At 33.7% G+C, this 23,313-nt stretch overlaps 1 protein-coding gene across 6 annotated transcripts in view; it reads right to left on the reverse strand.

Annotated features, from left to right (window-relative positions):
• Positions 1-852: 852 nt before the first annotated feature.
• The window catches only part of KRIT1 (KRIT1 ankyrin repeat containing), a 36,776-nt gene continuing 14,315 nt past the window's right edge, over positions 853-23,313 (reverse strand). For 3 of the 6 annotated variants that reach the window (XM_008517344.2, XM_008517343.2, XM_070617490.1), the window contains exons 9-17: positions 18,851-19,007; positions 18,095-18,202; positions 16,312-16,468; positions 15,130-15,281; positions 9,720-9,886; positions 9,004-9,091; positions 8,316-8,522; positions 2,106-2,222; positions 853-1,341 (exon numbers count right to left, since the gene is read on the reverse strand). In XM_008517344.2, the coding sequence (XP_008515566.1) occupies positions 1,285-1,341; positions 2,106-2,222; positions 8,316-8,522; positions 9,004-9,091; positions 9,720-9,886; positions 15,130-15,281; positions 16,312-16,468; positions 18,095-18,202; positions 18,851-19,007 (1,210 nt within the window). In that variant the 3' untranslated portion in view covers positions 853-1,284. The remainder of the gene's footprint in view (positions 1,342-2,105; positions 2,223-8,315; positions 8,523-9,003; positions 9,092-9,719; positions 9,887-15,129; positions 15,282-16,311; positions 16,469-18,094; positions 18,203-18,850; positions 19,008-23,313) is intronic. The other 3 variants (XM_008517345.2, XM_070617492.1, XM_070617491.1) reach the window with 1 other exon arrangement.

A 23,313-nucleotide genomic window follows, 5' to 3' on the forward strand; every position in this document is an offset into this window, starting at 1 on the left:
GGCACAGATGTTAGCTCAGGGAGAATCTTCGTCAGCAAAAAAAAAAAAAAAAAAAAAAGCGTTTAGCACAGAATTAAAGATAAATCAGGCTTTCTCATCAAACTTACTTAATCACATAATCTTAATTTTAATAAGGCTCAGGCAGAGCACCATTAAAAATAAGCAGAAGTTAACGTGTAGATGATGATATATAAAAATTACCTGCAATCTGTAGGATAACTTTAAATATGACTATTGTATCTCTGAATTTACTTAGAACACATCAATCTATCAGCTTGGAAAGATTAATTTCTAAGTTTATTAAATAGCAGATTAAGCAGGTTAGCTCCTCATGTATGCTACCAGTACTCCCCTAAATGAAACCACCAGATATTTAGTGATCTACTTCCTACAATGTAAAGGTAATATAAATAAATTATTAAGCCAACTCATAAAAACACAACATGTACTTAATAAATGCAACTACTAATATCCAGAGATTGTCACTTAATCTGTGTGTCTATGTATGTACGCGTTTGTGTGCCACACAGTTTTGTGTAATTTACTTAATTTTAAGAATCCAAATTCACTATTGGGTCTGGAATTATTTCAACAGAAAACAAAACAAAACTTTAGAAAAGATTCCCAGGCCTTGCTACTTTCAGAGAGTGAATGAACTTGTCTAGAATGAGTCTCTGAAATCCTTGTTTTTAAGAAGCACCCAGGTAATTATGATACAGGGGGTTCAAAAACTACACTTTGAGAAATACTGGCTTATACCAGATATACATTTTAACTAAGTCTTATAAAAACATATTGAGAAATATTCATAGATTATAGAAAACTGTTTTAAATAATAGTATTATATATGGGTTAAGTAGAAAACATATTTTCTTTATTCAAATCATGTTGACTTTCAGTATATTTTGAAATGACACACAAAGTCATAGCAAAGCTATATTTTAATTTCATCACATTCCACTCTAAATTATTTACCATTTACCAAAAATAACTTTTTATAAAGCTTACTATTTTGTCTAATATTATACAGACTATCAATCTACACCTTTTTCTGTGTTTCTCTGAAAAATTAGAATAGCTTATGAGGATATTATACAAAACTAATTGGTATATTACACACCAAACATAAGTACAGATTCTGTACAATGCAATTGTATACATATATATTACAAGAGACTAAATGCCTTGTTAAAAGTAATAGTTTAAGAAATCTTTCATGGAAAAAATCTGCATCACAGACTGTGGTGGCTTAAGGATCAGCTGCTTTCCTCTCGTGAATTTCTTTCAAGTGGGCATTAACTGTCCATTTAGCTTGATTAACAGTTTTATCACGAGGCCAGCCTACAAAGTAAAATATATGTCAACAATAAATGTGAAACATGTAAGAATGTATAAACGACATACATGACAGTGGGTAGTTCCCTATCTATTTGAAAAGGAACTTTCTCCTCAGGAGGCAGCTTATCAAGAATAGAGGGTATTTACTCAGGCTTCTGAAGGGATTTAAGAAGCAACCTGCTGGATGCAACTAGTGGCTCAGATTAGAAACTGGTCAAGGAGAGGTAAAGGACTACCTAATACCTTGATAGAAGAGATAGGAATACTGACCAGAATTAAAGGAAATGGTAGAAAAAAAGAGTTTCATTGTTATAAGACTGAAATAAATTATTCAGATAATTTCTAAAGTTTCTGGCTTTGGGGCTGGCCCCGTGGCCGAGTGGTTAAGTTCGCGCGCTCCGCTGCAGGCTACCCAGTGTTTCGTTGGTTCGAATCCTGAGCACGGACATGGCACTGCTCATCAAGCCACGCTGAGGCAGCGTCCCACGTGCCACAACTAGAAGGACCCACAACGAAGAATATACAACTATGTACCGGGGGGCTTTGGGGAGAAAAAGGAAAAAAATAAAATCTTAAATAAATAAATAAAGTTTCTGGCTTTGTTTGCTTAGGAAAGGCCTTTTTTCCTTGGTCTTAACTATTTCAATTTCATGTACTATTAGAGGTTTTCCTTTAAGTAAAATGGATTGTCATATTTTTAAAAAGAAATAACTTTACTAATACAGTACTTCATTATTAGAAGTCCAGAATAATTGCTAATTACTTACCTGTTTTGTGTGTACTATAAAGCTCATTTTATTTTCCATACTGTGGATCTGAAAACACGTATCAGCATCTCCCAATTGCCACATAAAACAACCATACTTAAGGCTGAGAAGTAAAGCCTGCAACATAATTAGAAATCATTATATTGAAATATATATTAAAAACAATATCTATCTTCTCTTACTATCCACATTTACCTAGTCACGTCTAAACATAATAATTTTGAATGTTAGAATAAAACTTAATCAAAGCGCCCACACTAACCTCACAAAGCCCACAGTACAGAGCCACATATATGGTAGACTCTCAGGAGACCACCTTAAGCAATGATATTCTTTTTATCAGAGTGACAAAAATTTTTAAAGATACTCATTTTATGATGTGTATGTGTATATATGTATACACACACACACAAATATTTAGCCATGAGAAATAAGGAAATCCTGCCATTTGTGACAACATGGATGGACCTTGAGGGCATTATGCTAAGTGAAATAAGTCAGACAAAGAAAGGCAAATACTATAGGACATCACTTATATGTGGAATCTTTTTAAGCCAAACTCAGGGGCTGGTGGGTGGAGAAAATCAAGGAAACGCTGGTCAAAGAGTACAAACTTTCAGCTGTAAGATGAGTAAGTTCTGGGGATCTAACGCACAGCATGAGGATTATAGTTAATAATACTGTATATACTTGAAAGTTGCTAAGAGAGTAGATCTTAAATATTCTCACCACAAAAAAGAAATGGTAATTATGTGATGTGATGGATGGAGGTGTTAGTTAACGCCATGGTGGTAATCATTTTGCAATATATATAAGTGTATCCAATCAACGCATTGTACACCTTAAACTTACATGATGTTATATGTCAATTATATTTCAGTTAAAGCTGGGAGTAAAACGATGCCCATTCTATGAGTGACTTTCAAGAAAACGTAAATGTACTACAAGTTTTTACTTTCACCATGTTAAAAACAATTCCTTTTACTTTATTCAATACCTTTTGAATATTCACATAGGACTTTCAGATCTGAAATTTATGTAATAGGGGTAATATGTTGACTTAGGCAATTTCATCTCACTGAAAATAAGTACACTGATATACTTACTGTAAAAATAAGCAGAATTAAAAAAATTAATAATATATCCTTCATAAATTCAACAGAACTATTTAAAAAACAATGCTAGAGTAACCTATTCCTATACTTCTCTAACATAATGGTATATTTAAGTACACATTCAATATATCCTTTTGATTATTTTTTAAGTAATTCTTTCCTAGCAGTAACTTGTATTTTCTTGCCCTAAAAATATATTCTTTGTAAACATATATACAAAGAAAGTGTTCATGCTATCCTTTAAAATATGTATGTTTAGAAAATATTAGCTTTCTATGACTAGCAATTCTTAACATATTGATTATAAATAATAAACTAAGGATAAACCCAAAAGATAAAGGTTTAGGGCATTTTTTAAGTGAGGTTCTGTAAATGACACACTATAATTAATTCACATGACTGTATATCATGTATAATGGGAAACTAATAACATCTTGTTTAAAAATAGCTAGTTGGGGCTGGCCTGGTGGCCAAGTGGTTAAGTTCGCGCGCTCCGCTGCAGGCGGCCCAGTGTTTTGTTGGTTCGAATCCTGGGCGTGGACATGGCACTGCTCATCAAACCACGCTGAGGCAGCATTCCACATACCACAACTAGAAGGACCCACAACGAAGAATATACAACTATGTACCAGGGGTCTTTGGGGAGAAAAGGGAAAAAAAAAAAAATCTTTAAAAAAATAAAAATAAAAATAGCTAGTTATATTTATATTGTAAAATAAAATTAAGTAAAGAGGATATGCTAAAAGAGCTACTTACCAAGGTACACACTGAAACACTGAGTCAAGATATCGTTAATACCTTACACTGCCTATCTTTTGGATCAGTCACTTCAAATTTGATTAATCAAGAGGCAAGAAATAGTCTATTAATATGGCCTCAAAACAGTTTAATAGACAGAAAAAATACATGTGTAGTAACAGCAACTTCTCAATTACACGGAGGTCAAATTACCCACAAAAGTAGAGGCCATAAGTTAAAAATAAAGATTTTATTGTTATAGGACAATATGCACAGAGGAAGGAATTCTTGAGAAATCTATAATAATGAAAACAGCTGAATGGAGCTGAAAAGCCAAAGAGTTTACCTGGTGGTTTTGAGAGATCAATCTGCTCCAGAAGGAAAAAGGAGCTCTCATTAGAAGGTAAAACCTACAAAGGGCAAGGTGCTTAATGCGGGAAGTCAAAAAACACAAGAGAAATGGCAGAGAGAATTGAAAGCAGAAAACGGAAAATCAGAGTCAGAAGCAGCATACAGCTGACCAGGAGAGACGAGAAATAGTGATGTTGACAAATGATCACGAAGAATGGCACTATGTGGGTATTTAAATAACCAGTTTTATTTCAGAAGGGCATTATGGTCAACATGAACTGATATCAGCAAAGAGTAATCTATTGCCTAGATGTGGCAGTGTTACCGTAAGGTTGAAGATACATCAACAAGTACAGTTCAATTATGAAGACTGCAATACTCTCACTATAGTAAAACAATGAACCACAACACAGCACATTTATCTATTCAGAAGTGTCTACATTGTGTGTAAGTAGAACAGACAAGTCTCTGATGAGCATATGAAATTGGCTGAGCTATATTTTCTGATGGGTAACTTTCATTATTTCAAATAGAAACAAAATACAGAAGATAGAAGTAATTGAAAAAAAAAAACACAGCTGTATTCTATGGCTTTACCTGAGACTAATCTCTGAGGCTAATATATACCATGTAGAGTCTTAAATGCAAATGAAGGTATTTTGGCAGATGAAGATGTTTATTTAAGCAAGCTTGTCAAATTCAACCCTAACAGATCCTGGTGAATCTAAGACAACTGAGGACAAGCTGATTGTTCCCATCTCTGATGATCCAAAAATGTAATCATCTTAGAGCTTTTCACAGGTGCTATAAATTTATCAGTGGCTTACAGAGCACAAGATAATGAATATATGGACAAAAACTATCATTACCCTTGGGTTCAATCACCTTTTTATATATCTGAAGATAGCATTTTTATTTCTATTTCTAGAAATTGAACATCTTATCCTGAAAAAGCACACCATTAACTAACAATATTGTTATCATCCTCTACCTGTTACTGCTACCTCACTTACTTAATTCCTGGACTAGAACGTTATTCATAATATGAAATGTTATGATATTTTGAACCATCATTTGAATATTACATAAAACTTTTTATTGTTGTCTAAACTTGGAATGCTACCAAAAGTCAGACATAAAATTTAGTTTAGAAAAACGGCTCAGTGTTATACCCACAGCAGCACCATTCAGTTCAATGAAGAAAGATTTGCAGATAAAGGTATAAAATGTTCTGAAACAACAGAGGAAAAATTTCTTAAAATGGTGAGAACTTCTCCTTCATTTCCTTTAAGAAACTTAGTACAACAGAAACAGAAAAGTGTTTACAAGCTAATAAGAAGTAGCCTATCTTGTAAGTGTGAAATACTTTAAATAGAAAATAGTAAGAAAACGACCCAAAGCAAGCTGACAACAGAGACTTCAAAAAATCAAGTTCCATGGGGCCAACCCCGTGGCCGAGTGGTTAAGTTTGTGTGCTCTGCTTCAGCGGCCCAGGGTTTCGCCGGTTTGGATCCTGGGTGCGGACATGGTGCCACTCATTAGGCCACGCTGAGGCAGCATCCCATATGCCACAACTAGCAGGACCCACAACTAGAATATACAACTATGTACTGGGGGGTATGTGGGGAGAAAAAGCAGGGCAAAAAACAAAAAGAAGATTGTCAACAGTTGTTGGCTCAGGTGCCAATCTTTAAAAAGAAAAAAAAATCAAGTTTCAAGTCAATTAGTGAAGTCAGTCCCTATTCAGCCCTATGTCCCTATACATTCTCTATCTCCATTAACAGGCATATCTAACAGCATGGTAAAACAACTGTGGCCCCTAAGGAGGATCCTGAGGTGTCATGAAATGTCAAACCTGCAACAGGAATACTTTCATAAAGACCTCTAAAAATGATGAAAATAATAACTAGGCTTATGGGGCTGGCCCGGTGGCATAGTGATTAAGTTCGCATGCTCCGCTTTGATGGCCTGGGGTTGGCAGGTTCAGATCCCAGGTGTGGACCTAGCACTGCTCGTCAACCCACACTGTGGCAGCATCCCACATCAAACAGAGGAAGTTTGGCACAGATGTTAGCAACTATCTTCCTCAAGCAAAAAGAGGAGGATTGGCAGCAGACGTTAGGTCAGAGCCACTCTTCCTTACCCCTTCCCCCAAAAAATTAAGCTTATGATGAAATTTCCTAATCTAAAATCCCTTTTTAAATGCAAAAGCTTAGTTACTTTAAGTGATTTGGAAAATGGTTTATTCTTGACAAATCTGAATGAACAAAATAGATTTGATTTTTTATTAGCTTATTACAAACTAGAAAGCTGTTTACCCTGTAAAATGTGCTAGATATGCTAAAAATAATTGATAACCCCATATTTTATATTATAGTGACTTTGATCAGAAAAAGGAGTACAACACAGTAACAAGCCTCTGACTGAAAAGTTCTGAAGTATTCTAATGGGTATTCACAATCCCTTCCACACTTCATCCTGCCCCCCAAAAGGTTCTTGTAACTAATTCTAATTTTCAAAATGAAGCCTTTGTGTCAGCTATTTATTGTATATTTGCATTTTTTTATTTAAATCGAATTGATTTTTTTTTCCTTTTTTTTTTTCCCTTTTTCTCCCCAAAGCCCCCCAGTACATAGTTGTATATTCTTTGTTGTGGGTCCTTCTAGTTGTAGCATGTGGGACGCTGCCTCAGCGTGGTTTGATGAGCAGTGCCATGTCCGTGCCCAGGATTCGAACCAACGAAACACTGGGCCGCCTGCAGCGGAGCGCACAGACTTAACCACTCAGCCACGGGGCCAGTCCCTCGAATTGATTTTTAAAATAAGTAATATAATCACAGTTAAAATTGTTTTTAAGTTGTAAAATGGTATATATGAAAAGTCTCCTTCCTACTCTGTTCCCAGTTACCTATTTCCCTTCTCTAAGGGCTTCAAGAGACATTTTATGCATACACAAGCAATACCTATTTATGTAAATACAGTCTTCACTCACCTCTATTTTTTTACTGAGGTATATTTTAACATATAACATTACATTAGTTTCAGGTGTACAACATGATGATTCAATATTTGTATACGCTGCAAAATGATCACCACAATAAGTCTCTAGTTAACATCTGTCACCATACATAGTTAAGAAAGTGTTGTGTGTGATGAGGAACTGTAAGATCTACTCTCTTAGTAACTTTCAAATATGCAATACAGTATTATTAACTATCGTCACCATACTGTACATTACATCCCCAGGACTTATTTATTTTATAACTGGAAGTTTGTACCTTTTGACCCCCTTCACCCATTTCACCCACCCCCTACTCTCTGCCTCTGGCAATCACCAATCTGTTCTCTGTATCTATGAGCTTAGTTTTTTTGTTTCTTTTTAAAGATTCTACATATAAGTGAGATTATATGGCATTTGTTTTTCTCTGTCTAACTTATACTACTTAGAATAATGCCCTCAGGGTCCATCCTTGTTGCAAATGGCAAGATTTCTTTCTTTTTTATGGCTGAACAATATTCCATTGCATATATATACACAGAGAATCTTTATCCATTCATCCACTGATGGACACTTAGGTTCTTTCCATGTCTTGGCTATTGTAAATACTGCTGCAATAATCATGGTGGTGTATATATCTTTTTTAGTGTTTTCGTTTTCTTGGAATAACTTCTTCTCATTTTTATACAAATGGTAATATGTTATATATGGTTCGGCACTTTGCTTTTTCACGACATATACCTTGGGAGATCATTCTACACAAAAATATTCTTCATTCTTTTGTATGGCTGCAAGGTATTTCAATGCAGAAATGTATTATAATTAATATGTTAACTCCCTACTGATAACCATTTAGTTTTTGCCCCCCATCCACTGCTATTATAAATGAAACTGCAATGAATACTTTTGTATATAGGCCATTTCTAGATTTTTCATGTAGGTTGGTACCATTATTTAGATATTACATAATGTGACTGGTCAAAAACCAGGGGAAAAGCTGAAAATCTACCTTAGTTTCCATGTTTAGGAGATGAAGTCCTTTTATATTCACTCCTACATACACAGGGATGACTTTATGATTGCTGGGGCTTGCCTTTGTAAATATCTGTCCTGTGAAAAAAGCTGCTCCGTATGTAGGAATTTCCCAACAATTCTGTAAGAACATGCGCTGAAGGTGATGCATTTCTTTACTGACACCCTCACTTGTACTAAGATTCTAAAAACAAAGTAAAATAGAGATGTGAAAGGAGAACATACCTTTGACAGTCCAAATAGGTCAACTAGGCAGTTTTTAAAATCAAGGCTGCCCCCAAAGAAGAATAAAATTGTGTGACATTATCTCAAGAGCAATTTTAATTTTGAGATCTTATATAAAAGAAATATCAAGGGCTAAAAATACTGTCTATTCTATTAAGTTTTTTAAGTGCCTCTTGGACAGAAATAGTGTATTATTTCATATTTTTAAAATCTCTAGCCCTTACCATAATATCCAGCATATAGAAGGTCTTTAGCAAAAGATTCTACATTATTAAAAATAAAAATATCTTGCTACTTTGTTTCAGCTATGTGTGAACTAAAATAACCATTTTTAATTTCAAGACTACATATTTAATGTACCTATGTTTAAAATATTAATCATAGCAACACAATTTCAACAAGCCTATAAAATGTCTTTGTATTTCTATGAAATAGCTTACCTTGTATTCATGAAGTATTCGGTTTGTCCAGTGAGGTGCCTTACTTTTCAATTTGGTAACAGGTACAATAGATTTTAGATTTTCTTCACTGTAAGCAAACATGCCGACATCTTTTAAAACAATCATCTTTAGTAGCTAAAGTAATATAATCATTTAGACACAAATGGCTTTAAGGTAACATGATTTTTAGCTGAAAAATACTAGGTTGTAAAATATCAGAGAACTCTAAAAATTTAAAGCAAAAAGCCACAATGCTAACAATGCTCTACTTAGAGAAATATTTCTTCTTTCAATAATCACAAAATATTTTTGAAAATTGAAAACCACAAAAAATAAGTTTCAGTGTTTTCTTTCAACATGAAACATGAAACTAGTTTTTGTGGTGGGATTCTTAAATGCATCTGCCTTACAAATAACATTTTTCTACTTATTCGGGCCAGGTTTTAGTGAACTTATTTAAACAAATAGTTAAGAAAGAGAAACTTTAAAAGTATAAGGTATGTCAAACTACAGTCAAATATAAGAAAAAGAATTTTGGAGAGAGTATAACTTAAAGAATGCTTTGCCATAGTTTTATTTTTTTTCTCATTCCATGTCTTATATTATTTAATTCCAAACCAATGTATAAGTATTTCTTAATAACATATTTCTAAACTTTCTTGGTTAAACTAAATCTTGAACATAGCACAAGACCATGCATTATATTAAATACTTACTTTAGGAAACCTTGCTTGTGTTTCTTACTCTCATAATTTCCATAAACTATTTGCAACAGTAGACTTGCCAATGTTATTAGTTTGGCATCAGGAGCTGTATAAAAGCCCTTCAATAAATTATATCTGGCTTCGTCGAAGAGAATAAGAATAGCTAGTGGGTCTTCAATCTTAAAAGAAAAAGTATAATGTGGTTATTAGGCTACAATTTCCTGTTACAAATGTACAACTTGTCATTATCTAACATGGAAAAGCAAAAGCTACATATTTATATAGAAATGAACTGTTATTGTTTTAGAGCAGGGATTGACAAATTTTTTTCTATTAAGGATCAGATAGTATTACTTTAAGCTTTGTGAGCCATTCAGTCTCTGTTACAACTACTCAACTCTGCTAATGTAGCGCAAATGCAGCCACAGACAATACATCAACAAATGGGTGTAGTGTTGTTCTACTAAAACTTTATATGTGGATACTGAAACTTGAATTTCACAAAATTTTCATGACATGAAATACGGTTCTTTAGAACTTTTTCAACCATTAATAACTTACAGGATATACAAAAATAGGCAACAGGTCAGATATGGCAATAGGCCATGGTTTGCTAACCTCTGGTTTACAGTCTAATAAAATTATCATCAGTTTATGGATATGGATAATTTCTAGTACAATTTTACCTGAATTCTTTATATTCCTCAAACATTTTTCTATTATCTATGCTTCATACAATATAGTAGTGAACCTCAAAGAAGATAAAAGTGTATCAATTCCCAAAAGGGCACATGTAATTTAAAAAAAGCTTATTTTAAAACATTTTTTATTTGACTAAAAATACTTTGCACCTCCAAATAACATTAAAGGAGAGCATAAGGTTTTTTTTTTAAGTTTTAAAAACTTTAAAGTTTCACTTCACGTGGTAAGATTAACAAAGTTTGAAAAATGCTAGCCTATAGAATATATTTCTACTTGGAAAAAAATCACCAATTATAGAGTTTCTGAATGAATACTTAAAGTACTTCTAAATATAATCCACAATGATCCAAATTCTTTATGGTAAAAGTTATTTTGACATACTAACTAAAATAATCTTATAATACTCCATATGATATAAAAAAACAGAAATAGGACTTCCTAGGGAAAAAAAAAGATGAGGGGATTGTTCTAGATTAAGAGACTAAAGAGATCAAATGCAAAGCATGAACCTTGACTACATCCTACAGATGGGAGCTACAGAAGACTTTGAAGCACTTGAAGGAAATCTGAATATGGATCTGATATTAGATGTTATTATGAAAATATTAATTTTATTAGGTTGGAAATGGTACTGTAGTATGTAGGTAAATCCTTGTTCTTAAGAGGTGCATGTCAAATATGTAGGGATGAAGCGCCACGATGTCTGCAGCTCACTTTTAAATGGTTGACAAAGAGAAGGTGGAACAAATGTAGCAAAATGTTAACAATTAGCAAATTTAATGAATGGTGTATGATATGAATTTTACTACTTTTTCAAGCTTCCTATGGGTTTTCAATTTTTCAAAATTATTGGGAAAAAGAATGAAAGAACACCTATTTTTCTAAAAAAAAATTGACAGTGAATTTGAAGAATTTGAGAATAGTTATACTTCCTAATAGTATGTTCAGTGAATAGTCGTCAACAATTGTTATTTTTTAATGAAATCAGGCTATTTTCATCCTAAAAGAATGATGCCAACCAATAAATGCAATTTTTCTATTTCTCAGACAGTACAAATAGGAATTTCTTAATTACATAATGAGTGAAAGAACACTACTTTATCAGACTATCATGATATTCTGATTTACCTTAAGTACTTACTAAGCCTTGCTTCTTTATCACGTAAGCCCACTTTACAATACTTATAATTATGCAATTTATTGTCCAAGCAATATCATTATTGCTTTTTCTCTACTAGCCAACTTTTAAAATACTACTTGAGGTAGAGAAGGCAGAGAAGGAAGACAGACTGAGAACACAAATTATTTGCAGATTTCATGAACCTAGTACATTTTTTAAAACTGTGATAAAATACACTTAACAAAAAATTTGCGATTTTAACCATTTTTAAACATACAGTTCAGTGGCATTAATTACATTCACAATGTTGTGCAACCACCACCATTATTTCCACAACTTTTGCATCACCCAAACAGAACTTCTATAACCATTAAGCAATAACTCCTCATTCTCTCTCTGCCGCCGCACCTGTGGTAACCACTAATCTACTCTGTCTTTACGAATTTGCCTGTTCTAGGTATTTAATATAAGTAGAATCATACAGTATTTGTCTTTTTGTGTCTGGCTTATTTCACTTAGCATGTTTTCATTCATGTAGAACTTAATTCCTTTTTATGGCTGAATAATATTCCACCGTATGTATATCCTACATTTTGTTTATCCATTCATCTGCTGATGGACACTTAGTTTGTTTTCACTTTTTTGGCTATTATGAATAATGCTGCTATGAACAACGGCATACAGGTATCTGTTTGACTTCTTGTTTTCAATTCTGTAGGTATATACCAAGGCATGGAACTGCTGGATCATAGGCTAATTCTATGTTTAGTTTTTTTGAACAACCAGTAAACTGTTTTCCACAGTGGTTGCATCACTTTAAACTCCTACCTTGCAATGTACAAGAGTTCCTATTTCTCTACATTCTCACCAATACTCGTCATTTTCCTTTATAAATTTTTATTATTACAGTCATCCTAGTAGGTGTGAAGCGGTTTCTCAAGTTTTGATGTGCTTTTCCCTAATGACTACTGATGTTGAGCATCTTTTCATGTACTTGTTGGCCATTTGTATATCTTCACTGGAGAAATGTGATTCAAATTCTTTGCCCAATTTAACCGGGTTGTCTTTTTGTTGTTAAGTTGCAGGAGTTCTTTATATATTTTGGGTAGTAAACCCTTATATGATTTGCAAATATTTTCTGCCATTCTATAGGTTGTCTTTTCACTTTCTTGATCATGTTCTTTGATTTACAAATGTTTTTAATTTTGATGAAGTTCAATTTATCTATTTTTTTTTTTATTCTTATGTTTTTGGTGTCATATCTAAACATCCACTGACAAATCTAGGGTGATGAAGATTTACCCATATGTTTTCTTGTAAGAGTTTTATGATTTTAGCTCCTACATTAAGGCTATTGATACATTGAGTTAATTTCTGTATATGTTGTGAGATCAGGGTCCAATTTCATGTACCATCTTTTGAAGACACTAGATATGGACTTGAGTATCCTCAGATTTTGGTATCTGTGGAGGGGTCCTGGAACTAATCCCCTGTGAATATTGAGGGACAACTATATTCTTTCTTCACTGGATGGACTTGAAACCTTTGTCAAAAAGCAACTGGCCATAGATACATGGGTTTATTTCAGGACTCTCAATTCTATTTTGTTGGTCTATATGTCTATCTTATGCCAGTACCACATTGTTTTCATTACTGTAGCTTTGCAGTAAGTTTGGAAATGGGGAAATGTGTATCCCTCAACTTTGTTCTTCTTTTTCAAGATTGTTTTGGATATTCAAGGCCCTTTGCAATTCCATATGAATCTGAGGATTGCCCTTTCCATTTGTGCAAAAAAGTCTGTTGGAATTTTGTTAGGGATTGCATTGAATTGGTAGATCACTTTGTTAGTACTGACATCTTAACAATATTAACTTATCCCTGAACATGGGATGTCTTTCCAGTTACTTAGGTCTTTAATTTCTCTCAGTAATGTTTTTGCAGTTTTCAATGTACAAGTCTTGCACCTCTTTTGTTAAATTTATTCCTAGGTATTTTATTCTTTTAGACGCTATTTTAATGTATTTCTTAATTTCCTTTTTGGGATTGTTTGTTTCTAGTTTAGAAACAACTGATTTTTGTATTTTAACCTTATACTCTGCAACTTTGCTAAACCCATTTATGAGCTCTAGCAGCTTTCTTGTGGATTCTTTGGGATTTCTTATACATATAAGATTATGTCATTTGTGAACAAAGATAGTTTTATTTTTTCCTTTTCAATTTGGATGCCGTTTATTTCTTTTGTTCTTTCTTTTCTTTTTTTTTTTTTGGTCTAATTGCTCTGGCTAGAGCTTCCAGTAGTATATTAAATAGCAGTGGTAAAAGCAGGCATCCTTGTCTTGTTCCAGATCTTAGAAGGAAAGCTTTCAGTCTTTCACCATCAAGTACAATGGCACCATCAAGCACAATTTATGAAAAATGGTTTTTCATAAACGCCATTTATCATATTGAGGAAGTTTCTATTTCTAGTTTTCTGAGAGTTTTATCATGGAAAGGTATTGAATTTTGTCAAATGCCTTTTCTGTGTCAACTGAGATAATTGTGAGGTTTTTTCTCCTTCATTCTATTTACGTGATTCTAATACATTTTCTATGAATAACCAAGATCTTAGTTTTTGGTAAATTTCATACAAATTTTTATATAACTCCCAATGTATCTGACTGAGAGGATCATATCTATCTTTAGTTTCATAATATTAGAAGGACAATATGAATAGTCAGACAGAAAACATTTACCAAGTTTGGACATGGTCACTGACATTTTCATGCACTGAAATTTGCTTAACCTTGTCTGTTTAATATTTCCTTGAATAAAGAATCAGGAAATGCATTAGGTATTTTTCTTCACCAAAGTTATGAGATCTTGGAACTCCCCCCGACTCCCCTCCCAATTTTCACAGCTACCACTGTATTTAGATTCTCATACCTAGTCTAACTTGTAATATCTCCCTTGGGTTTCTTCTTTGTCCATTCAGCCTTCAGATGTCATTATCTCACCTCTCCTCTAACATTTACAGTAACTAAAATCCAAACATACTTGTTTGGAACAGATCCTTCTATGAAATGTAAATTCTATTCTCATTTGTTACTGTCTATATGATTCTTTGCTTGAGTTGAGAACAACTACTAACTGACTGTTGAGAATAACTTTTTATGTCCTTTTTGCAAATACAATCTTTTCTACCCAGAATGTTTTTTCTGTTTTCCCTCCAGACCAACATATCTCTTTGTTCCTTTGAAATTTACACAACTGATTAGCCCTTTATTAAGTTTATCTTTGACACTACACTTCCTTTAAAGCTATTCTAAAATTTTCTGTATAATCTGTCTCTTCTCTGCTTGCAAATTCTCTTTACGATCCATTCTTTATTTCTTTTATATTCTAAGACAATGGAGGTGGAAATGGAATAGCCAATCAGGGGCTCTGTAAGTAGACTGACTCAAACTCTACCACTTACACCACAGGGATGTCAGGAGTGAATGGAACAACAGAAGTAAAATTCCTCTATACAGGAAGAGCACAATTTCTGCCTCTAGTGCCTACAACAGGAAATCAATAGATTCTGTACATTTAAATGACTACAAATAAGATTTCCAAGCAAACCTTTTTTTCAACTTCCAAAGGAAGTCTCACATCTCTTCTTAGGAAAAGCTGTGGTGTTTCCCTTTGAGGATCCAAATTAGTCAATTCAGCAAGTATTTCTGGCCAGTCACGAACATGTTGCAAGGGTTTATGATAAGGCTTGAGTTGAAGGCCTGAAAAACATCTTTCCTTTTATTAATGATAATGTAAAAATAAATCAATTACATCAACACAGAAACTCTGTATCAAACTCTCTGCACTTAGGTACTGAGTACACACAAATTAAAGGTCTAAATTTAAAACAACATTGACTTTAGTTAATATTACTACCCAATTTGAGGTTAATTGCTTTTGTTTTTAAGAATATAAGAATTATGATGGGCCGGTCCCGTGGCTGAGTGGTTAAGTTCACACGCTTTGCTTCAGCGGCCCAGGGTTTCGCTGGTTCAGATCCTGGGTGTGGACATGGCACCACTCATCAGGCCATGTTGAGGTGATGTCCCACATGCCACAATTAGAATATACAGCTATGTACTGGGGGGATTTGTGGAGAAAAAGCAGAAAAAAATCTTTTTTTTTTATTATAAAAGTAAAAACTTAAAAACTTAAAAAAAAGAATTATGAAAATAATTCTTAAATAAAATTTATTAAATGTATTTAAGATCCTTAATTCCACGATAGCCTATTTAACTATGATACAATTAGGAGAATTTGGTGTTTAAAAAAATACAATTAAACTATTAGATAACCAATCACAACTATCTCAATTAAATCCCTTATGTATCTGAAATTCTTTGTCTGAGAGACAAATCTATAGTGACATTAGGTTGGTTTTAAATAAAAATACCTGATAGAAAACTAATATAAAGAAAAAGAACATTTGTATTATTTTGAGGTGAGGTGAACAATGAAAATAAAGGCAAGTTGGACAACTACATTTAAGGGCATTCTTATCAAATTCCATTGCCAGAGAAGGAATGTTTTGGCTTTTACCACTTAAAACACTGTCTGAGGCAGGGGGTGGGGTAGGCCCAGAGGCTTACCTATTTCAGCAGTTTGAACACTAACAATTTACATAACAGAGAACATTATATCATTTCAAAATTTATAAGTCAATAGTAAACTGATGCTATACTTAGGTCTACCAAGCCACTCTCAAAAAGGAATAATGAGGTTTACATAACAGAATAAGAACTTTCTTACTGAGGTTTTCTGAACAGATCCAAATAGTGAAATATTGTTGTGTTTCTTGAGAGAGACGCATTCCTTCCATTATCTGCTGCACTGTGGTATTATTTCCATGTTTCAGTTCGACAGAACGGTATGACCCATCCATTCTGTATATTCGAACTTTTTCATACTAGGACAAACAATGATAATAAATTATGCACCCTGGTTAGAAATTATACATTCCAATCCAACAAAATGCTTTAATTTCATCTGCCTTATTATAGATTTCTAACATGGAAAATATCAGAAAAACTGTCTGAAATGACAATCTGCTGGCAATATTTTTAAAAATTTTACTTCTATTTTATATTTTCCAGTTTCCTCTGGATATACCATGGTCAAATAAGTTTGAGAAACTAAGGCAAATGGCTTTAAAAAAATATTCAACTGCAGAATCTTGTGGGAGGATATTTTAAAGCCATTAATGTACAATGTAAATATTATATGGGGGATACAGACTCGATTAACTAAATCCGGCATTAGTGAAGTACCTCATAAGTCCAGTGGGCCACAAACTATACTGTAGAAACGTGTACCAGCAATAATTTGTCCTAAGAGGAAAGTGTGATGGAAGACTCTGCAGGTAAAAGCTATGGAACAATGGACCTTAAGCCAAGTTTTTTTTCTCCAGTTCAGAAAATTCCAGAGAGAAATGACATTCTCAATACATTTTTATTGTTATGGGAAGTAACTAATGCCTCTAAACTTCCAGAACAGTTCACTTTGGATAAAAGTACCTAATTCCTCTTACCATATACATTTACATATAAAACTTATGCCAGGAATAAAAGTGTGTTCTAACTATACAGTTAGAAAATAAACTGCAATGAAGTATAACATAAAGGTGCCTGTACTGCTTATCTATTTCCTTGTGTTTGTCTTGTGCTCATGGAAAAGTGTTTTGACAAAATGTGTATGAGTGGGTAATTTTCCTTACAGGCAGAGATCATATATTTATTCTTTATCATTTAACACTTTCAGCATTTCATGGTGTTAAATTCACAGAAACACTCAATAAATACTTATTGTCTAGTTGATGGGAATGTTTGTAAAGGCTCAGACATAATATGGGCTGTTGATATCAAGCTTTATCCTTCATCTGTTGATACAAATCCTTCTATCTGGTTTGCAAGTTTTCAAACAGTTTTTAAATTGATGACAGTTTTGTTGTCACTATAACTTTTAGGCATAACTGAGTTTATTCTAACTGTTAATACTTCTCTATCTTAATGTCACTGCTTATTATTTCAGACATAATTAGATGGAAAGGCCAGGTTGAACTGGCAGAATAAAAGAGCTAAGAAATCTCCTATTTTAACCCATTCACTTTCTTGAGCAGGAAAATGAATCTGTAATAGATAAGTTACTTGCTGAAACTAAATTAATGAATGATGTGTAACATTATTTACAAATATGAAATATTGCTTAGAAGGTCTAAGTAGAGAGATATGCTTCAATAAATAGATTACAATTTGTAATTAGCACATCAAGTATAGAGATTATACTGGAAATTAGATAAATTTCAGGTGATTGAAAAATTTATTTATTTATGTAAGTTTTATTCTGTTATACAAAAACAAGTGTCCAAATGTTAGGGAGGATAACAAATTGAATACCTATAAAGTCTAACCATGAGTTTTATAAAAGCAGTAAAGAAGCTATCCATCCATGCATCCTTCTACTCTTGTCACAGATCTTCAAATTACTTATCAATTTAAATACGACGCTTGGCTTTATTTATGAAAATAATTCTTACTGGTTTGTTAATGGCTTCCTTCAATAATTTTGCAGCTTCTTCCCAATTATTTTGTCTGTTTTCTTCACAAATATTTAAAGGGGATCTTCCTTGTTGGTCTGTTATGTGCTGGAAATGTGGGGGCGGGGAAGGATAAAGAAAGATAGGCATTACACATAGACTGTGTTCTAAGGGAAAATATCATTCAATCAATCAAAGTTTCATAAACAGACTCGTCTAGTAGTAAGTAAATATTAACCCTACCTAGACATGCTATACTCAAAATAAACATGACGTGCCAAAGATGAAAGACTCAAAGCACTATTCAATGTGACTGTTTTTTTAAAAAGTTCTGATTATAGACACAACGAAGATTTTGTTAATGCTATTATTTTTCCCTTTACAAAATACTTGTTAACACAAATTCTAGAAAACGGGTAGAACATCTTTTTCCTTCTTAAAAATATTTTTTAGGAAATACAATATAAAAGGAAAAGATGTTAAATTTTATGTACATTGTGGGATGGATGGTGGTGATGGCTGCACGACAATGTGAAGGTACTTAATAACACTGGACTTTACATCTAAAAATGGTTAAAATGGTACATTTTATGTGAGGTATATTTTACCACAATACAATAATTATGTACAAAAGCAAAGTTTATACACAAATATTATTTATTCTATATATTAAGTGAAATTTGTTTTTATTTTTCAGCTGCTCTCTTAAGTACATAATTTAACATTAAAAAAAAGAAAACCTGGAAAATCACTTACTCTGTCAACTTCTGGATGGTTTAGGAGAATCTGTACTATTTCAGCATGGCCTCCTCCAGCAGCAAAATGAAGAGGAGAACTAAGCTGCCCATTTAAAAGGTTTGGATTGCACTTTCCTTTCTCTAATAATATGCGAGTGGCCTCAACTTTTCCATACCTATACAAAAGTAAACACACCTAAAAAAGTCATCTGAAATGTTTTAAACATCCAAACTTTAGGCAACATCTCAAAGAAATCTAAGATTTTTCCAGGGCAGAGAGCAAGGAATTAAGACATTGCTATAAATGTTTCCAGTGCCTAGGGATTTCTTATGAATTATTCAGTTCAGTTTGACTCTTTCTATTTCTGATCAACTGGGAGAAAATAAAATTTCAAATACAAGATAGAGCAGCTGATAGCAGATCACTGCACACAAAGCAAAAAATTATAAATTAGAGAGAGAAAATTTTTAGTCAGAAATATGCTCAGAATCAGAGAGTAACTCATAAAACTAACAATGCTTTTCACTTGGGCCTGTGATTTACAAAATAGGCCGAAGACATAATTCTATATGTAGCTGATACAGCAGTATCAGGCAACATGAGAGACACAAAGGTATGTGCTCTAATAAAGATATATAATGTAATTGGAGAAGTAAAACAAAAACATGGGATAGGGGCTGGCCCAGTGGTGTAGTGGTTAAGTTTGTGCGCTCTGCTTCAGTGCCCTGGGGTTTGCAGGTTCGGATCGTGGGCACAGACCTAGCACTGCTCATCAAGCCATGCTTTGGTGGTATCCCACATAAAGCAGAGGAGGATTGGGACAGATTTTAGCTCAGCAACAATCTTCCTCAAGCAAAAGGAGGAAGATAGGCAACAGCTCAGGGCCAATCTTCCTCACAAAAAAACCAAAAAAACCCCCATGGGATAAATTACACAGTGTTGTAAAATTTAAGTAACAGTTTAGGATAACAATCAACAAAATAAGGCACTATATATTTGTCAAATCAAAATAGTATATATTAATGCTTTAAAAAAATGTCAGAAAAGGAAGATATGATTTCAGTCTAAAATGGTCCTGAAAAATCTTTTGATACAGAACAATCTGAACTGGATTTTAAATGGGAAGAAACTGAAGAGATGTCGAAGAGAGGTAAAATATTTTACGTAGTGGGAAAACGAGTGTGCAAAGCAAGGACCAGGAGAACACAAAGCATGTGCCAGACAAAGTGAGTCCATCATACGGTTACAGCCAAAAACTTATGTGAGGCTGCAATCTGAAGCAATGGTGGAAAAGTAATTCATTGTTTGGAAATAAATGGGTGGGAAGGAGGAAGGGGAAAGGAAATTTGCTTTTAGATTTGGTGCATTTGAGGGGAAACAGCGCATCTTTAGACGTGATCCAATTCGCCCTCAACTTCCTTCCTTCCCTTTCACATACCCTGTGGTTTTCCTATGCCCTGAACCTGCCACTTATAGACTACCCCTTCTTATACGTGTGACATTTTGCTCGTGTTCTTTGCTATTCTTGAGACGTCTTTTTCCTCCTCCTCATTTTGTCCAGGTTAAGCTCTATTATTTCTTTGGCATAGGTTAAATATCTACCTCCTCTATATTCCCACTACATTTTAGCTTCTTCTATGGGATTTACTTCATTTTACCTACTTTCATCCTTGTTTATATACATCTCTTCTCTATCAGCCTGAGAATTCCTTGAGAGTACAGACAGCGTATTTGCATTCTCCAAACTGCCATAAGCACAAAAATGAGTAACTAAGCTGTTCAGTAGGCAACTGAAAATGCAGCCATGGTACTCAGGAGGAAGGCAAAGGCTTGGGATATCTATCTGAGAATATACAAATTTATCTAACTGAAAAGAATACTGTTAAGGCTGGGAGAAAGGATGAAATCTTTCCGAGAGAGAATCTAGAGAAAGATGATCATCTTAGAACAATGAAATGCATCTTGAAAAACACTCTTTCAGGACAGGAAAAGATATTGAGGGGACAATTCAAGTAATAATAAAAATAATTAATACAAACATACATTTTGTATGATGCTCTAAAGTTTTCAAGGTACTTTCTTTCTTTTTTTTTTTTTTTTTGCTGAGGAAGATTCACCCTGAGCTAACATCTGTGCCAATCTTCTTTTATTTTATTTAGATGTAGGTCACCGCCACAGCATGTCTGCGGGTAACCAGGTACCAAACCTGGCCCTCTGAAGCAGAGTGTGCCAAACTTAACCACTAGGCCACAGGGCAGGAACTGTCAAGGTACTTTCTTAAATAATTATTTAATATAATCTTCACAGCAACTTATAAGGCAGGCGGAGGGATTTTTATTGCATGCATGAGAAAAATAAAGCTTGAACCAGTTAAGTCACTTGCCCAAGATCTCAAGGTTACTAGTCAGGGTTAGAATCTAGTTTTCTGAATCTTAAGATAGCAGTTTCCATACTATAACACATGCTTGGGTCACAGAATGGAGGCCAGTATTTCAATATTAATAATGATAAGGTAACAATAATATCCTGCATTTGTACTGACCTTCATGCCCTCCGCTATGCCCTTTCAACTCCACTTTGTTCTTAGAACGAAAGGGTGGTCAATAGTATTAAATGCTGCAGAGCAGGGAAAGAGATTAAAAACTGAGAAAAGGTGAAGAAGTTTCATGAAGAGTGAAAAAGAAAGCAGTGAGTGTGGCCCACTCACCCTTGAAGTCTGGCTATGAAACAAAGGAAAGAAACAGAATAGTGGCTAGAAGAGGCAGCAGGTTCAAATTAAGGTTCTTTTCAAGGAGAGAGAGAACCATGTATGCTTGAAGGCAGGAAGAAAGAAATTGCAGAAAAGGAGAAAGTGAATTTAATGGGGAACAAAAGAAGTTTTACTTGTATACCCTACGATATAGGAGAGAGATGGGAACAAAAATTGATCATTGGGGTAGAGAAGAAGGACATTTCTGATGGCTTCAATTTTCTTTGACAACAAGGGGTAAAACTATCCGATGAGAATAGAGAAAGAAGTAGTGGGAGTTTAAGTGCTTAAGAGTAGAAAGGTCTAGAATAGCTTATAGGGGAGGACTAAAAGGCTCACAGGATGAATGAGACAAAGAGAACAGAGAGCTAACCTACAGTGAGGACCCAAATGAAATCAGATGGAATAATTTGTAGGGAGCCAAATGATCTTAGTTCCAAAACACTCTAACAATGATGTGAAGCCTAAAAGTACTATCACAGAGAGGACACTGACTTGAGAGAGGTGAGAAAACATGGGATGCCAATGAGGCATTTACTGAATGGCTGACAAGTTATCCATATGGAGAGAAAACCAACTTAAACAGTTTTGGAAAATGGTGATTCTAGTAAAGAATAGATTTTAGGTACCTCGTTACAAATATGAGAATTTTAAAAGCTTGGAACAATCCTAGGAGTGATTTAATTAAGTGGTTCTCAAATAGTGGTCTGGGAACCCATGAGGATCCCTGAAATCTTTTCCAAGTGTCCTCCAGGTCAAACATATTTTCATAATAATACTAAGAAGTTATTTGCCCTTTCCATTCTCATTTTCTTCTAAGTGTACAGTGGAGTTTTGTAAAAGCTACATGACACGTAATACTGCAACAAATTAAAGGCAGAAGCAGACGTGAGAATCCAGCTATCTTCTATTTAGCTGGACAGCAAAGAGATTTGCAAGAATGTTAAAACAATGCTACTCTTCTGATTTTTTATTTTGGAAAATAAGGTATATTTCATAAAATTGTATTTATGTTATTATTGTTTTATTTTTAAAAGAATTAATAAATACTTAAAAATATTTTTCAGTTTTAACTTCTAATCTGGTAAATAACATTAGGTATAATTCACATAAACAAAAGCTCTTTGGGATTTTTCACTTTTAAGAGTAAAAAAGGGTCCTGACACCAAAGTTTGAGAACCACTGATCTAATAAAACTCTCATTTTAAAGATGAGAAAACAGACCCAAACGGGTAAAACATCTTGTCTAAGTTTATAAACATAAGCTCCAAATCCCATCTCTTGATGAGACAGCCCAGTATCCCCCTCCTCAATCTTTGTACCAATTAGTAAATAAGAGTATATTTCCAAGATAAAGTAATTTAAGTTCTTACTAAATAGTTAAGTCAGTCTTCATTCACACCCACATCAGTCAAATGATCCATCTGATTAAAAGTATTGCAAGGTGATCCATACTACTCCTTGTGTATTAAACTTGGCTGTTACTACCAGCTGACAGAAAATTAATTTTATCAAAACATAAAACTGTTTTCCTTGCTGTATTCTAATAATGAGGTTTTTCAAATAAAAATACTACAGATTAACCAATTTTAGATTTAGACATCAAAATGTTTAAATTTTTATAACACTTTAATAATAACAGCCAACATTTATTGAGTGCTTATTATGGTGTGAGGTACTCTCAAAGCATGTTCTCCCTTAATCTTAAGAAAAGTACTATTATTAAACCCGT

Source organism: Equus przewalskii, chromosome 4, assembly GCF_037783145.1.
Source record: "Equus przewalskii isolate Varuska chromosome 4, EquPr2, whole genome shotgun sequence".
Lineage (NCBI taxonomy): Eukaryota > Metazoa > Chordata > Mammalia > Perissodactyla > Equidae > Equus > Equus przewalskii.